This window comes from Theropithecus gelada, chromosome 19 (genome assembly GCF_003255815.1).
Source record: "Theropithecus gelada isolate Dixy chromosome 19, Tgel_1.0, whole genome shotgun sequence".
Lineage (NCBI taxonomy): Eukaryota > Metazoa > Chordata > Mammalia > Primates > Cercopithecidae > Theropithecus > Theropithecus gelada.
In genome coordinates this window covers 43,604,147-43,605,963 of record NC_037687.1, presented here as the reverse complement: position 1 = coordinate 43,605,963, position 1,817 = coordinate 43,604,147, and the positions used below count along the sequence as shown (strand labels likewise).

General features: G+C 51.3%; 1 protein-coding gene across 1 annotated transcript; it reads left to right on the top strand.

Annotated features, from left to right (window-relative positions):
• Positions 1-293: 293 nt before the first annotated feature.
• On the top strand, positions 294-1,617 carry LOC112612192. The gene is made up of 2 exons (XM_025366384.1): positions 294-740; positions 1,476-1,617. The coding sequence occupies exons 1-2, from the start codon at positions 336-338 to the stop codon at positions 1,521-1,523; spliced, it is 453 nt and encodes a 150-aa protein (XP_025222169.1). The 5' UTR covers positions 294-335; the 3' UTR covers positions 1,524-1,617.
• Positions 1,618-1,817: the final 200 nt, after the last annotated feature.

The following is a 1,817-nucleotide window of genomic DNA, read 5'->3' as shown; positions in this document are numbered from 1 at the left end:
CGGGGATGTCACAGAAATCACCAGGGCAGCCAATTCCCATCCACAGGGGGCCCAGGATGACCCAACACCCTCAAGCTCAGCCCCAAGCTTGGCCAGGGAGTGAAGCCCTTGTCCCCAAGCAACAGAGTGAGGGTTTGTCTCTAACCCTGTGGGCTCCAGTGAAAGGAAAATGGCCTGGAGGTGCCCACAGGAGAGCGTCCGAGTTCTGAGACAGATCTATGGCTCCCAGCCTGAGTCCCCATGAGTAACAGGGACGCACAGAGGGGCATGCTGCCTGGCTATAGGGCACTCACGGAACGCAGCTGCATGCTGTGGATCCTGAAGCCAGTCAGGTAATGAGGTGCAGAGGTGTGGGGAAGACCTGGAGGGAGGCCTCCCTGGATGCCAACCAGCCTAACCAGCCGGGGCCACCGATCAGAAGTGCTTCTGACATTAACAGGACACACGGAAGGTGTGTAGGGTGGGTAGTGGATGTAACCGCAGAGGCCTCTGGGGATTGTCGTTTTGGAGCTAGAGAGGCAGGCAAGCAGTTGGCTTTTCCCACACAGGGTGCCTCGGACATCTGCACAGCGCACACAACCAAGCTTAGGAGCCCACTGTTAAGATGCCCAAGTGACATGGACAAGTTTCTCCTCTGCAAGCCAATGAGATCTGCTGACTGTCAGAGCATCGCAGGACCGCCGAAGGATTCTGGAAAATGTGGTCCCGGGTGGCCACTGTGTGCTGACCTTCACCTGCAGGTGAGCTGAGCTCACCACGCAAGTCTCCGCCCTGGTGCGCCCTTCCCGAGCAGATGCCAGGTTGGGGCAGAAGCGGCTCAGGGAGAGGTGATGCTCCCTCAGGGCTCCCGGTTTGGGGGTGACACCACCCCTGTGTCCCCTAGAGTAGGAGGGTGTACCAGGATAGGGAACCCCAAGGCTGTTTTCAGGGACAGCAAGATTGGCTTGGGGAAAACTCCCAGAATGGAGATGGGGAGAGTCTGGTCACATTTCCCCAGGTAGGGGATGCTGGCTGGACTTGGGTGAAGAGCAAAAGATCCCCTGGTGATAGTGGTGGTGAGGATCGGAGGCTTGAGCCAGAAATTCCCAAGGTGTTTTTTTTTGTTTTGTTTTTGTTTTTGAGACAGAGTCTCCCTTTGTCTCCTAGGCTGTAGTGCAATGGCGCGATCTCGGCTCACTGCAACCTCCGCCTCCTAGGTTCAAATAATTCTCCTGCCTCAGCCTCCCAAGTAGCTGAGATTACAAACACCTGCCACCATGCCCAGCTAATTTTTTTTAATTTATTTTTTTTTAATTTATTTTTTGTATTTTTAGTAGAGATGGTGTTTTGCCACATTGCCCAGCCTATTCTCAAATTCCTGACCTCAAGTGATCCACCTGCCTTGGCCTCCCAAAGTGCTGGGATTACAGGCGTGAGCCACTGTGCCCAGCTCATTTTCATCTTTTCTCTTACAGGTTTTTATTTTTATCTTACAGGTTCGACTTGAAGGAAACTTCTCGAGGGTTGGGTGGAGGGTGGGGTAGTGTTGAAGAGGAAGCACAATTGTAACCATTTTGTTCAACATGGGTGTTTTCTTTGTTTCTTAATTTGTATTTTTAAATATATTATATTAAAAATTTATCTTGATTACCGAGTTTTTCTGGTGCCCCTTTAAATTCTCTATCAAGTCCTGAGCCTTGATAGGAAGTGAGGGCCTGGCCTCTGGGCATCAAGCAGCCAGAAAGTCCCTTAGGAGCTTTCTCTGAATTGTTGAATTGTGAGTGATCTTTTCCTTTCCCGACTTCCTTAATATCCACAATTTCCTTGTAACCATCCCT

Coding starts and splice junctions, on each gene's coding strand:
- LOC112612192 (XM_025366384.1), top strand. CDS start 336: ATGAGGTGCAGAGGTGTGGGGAAGACCTGGAGGGAGGCCTCCCTGGAT. Junction 741..1,475: donor GTGCTGACCTTCACCTGCAG/GTGAGCTGAGCT, acceptor TTTATCTTACAG/GTTCGACTTGAAGGAAACTT.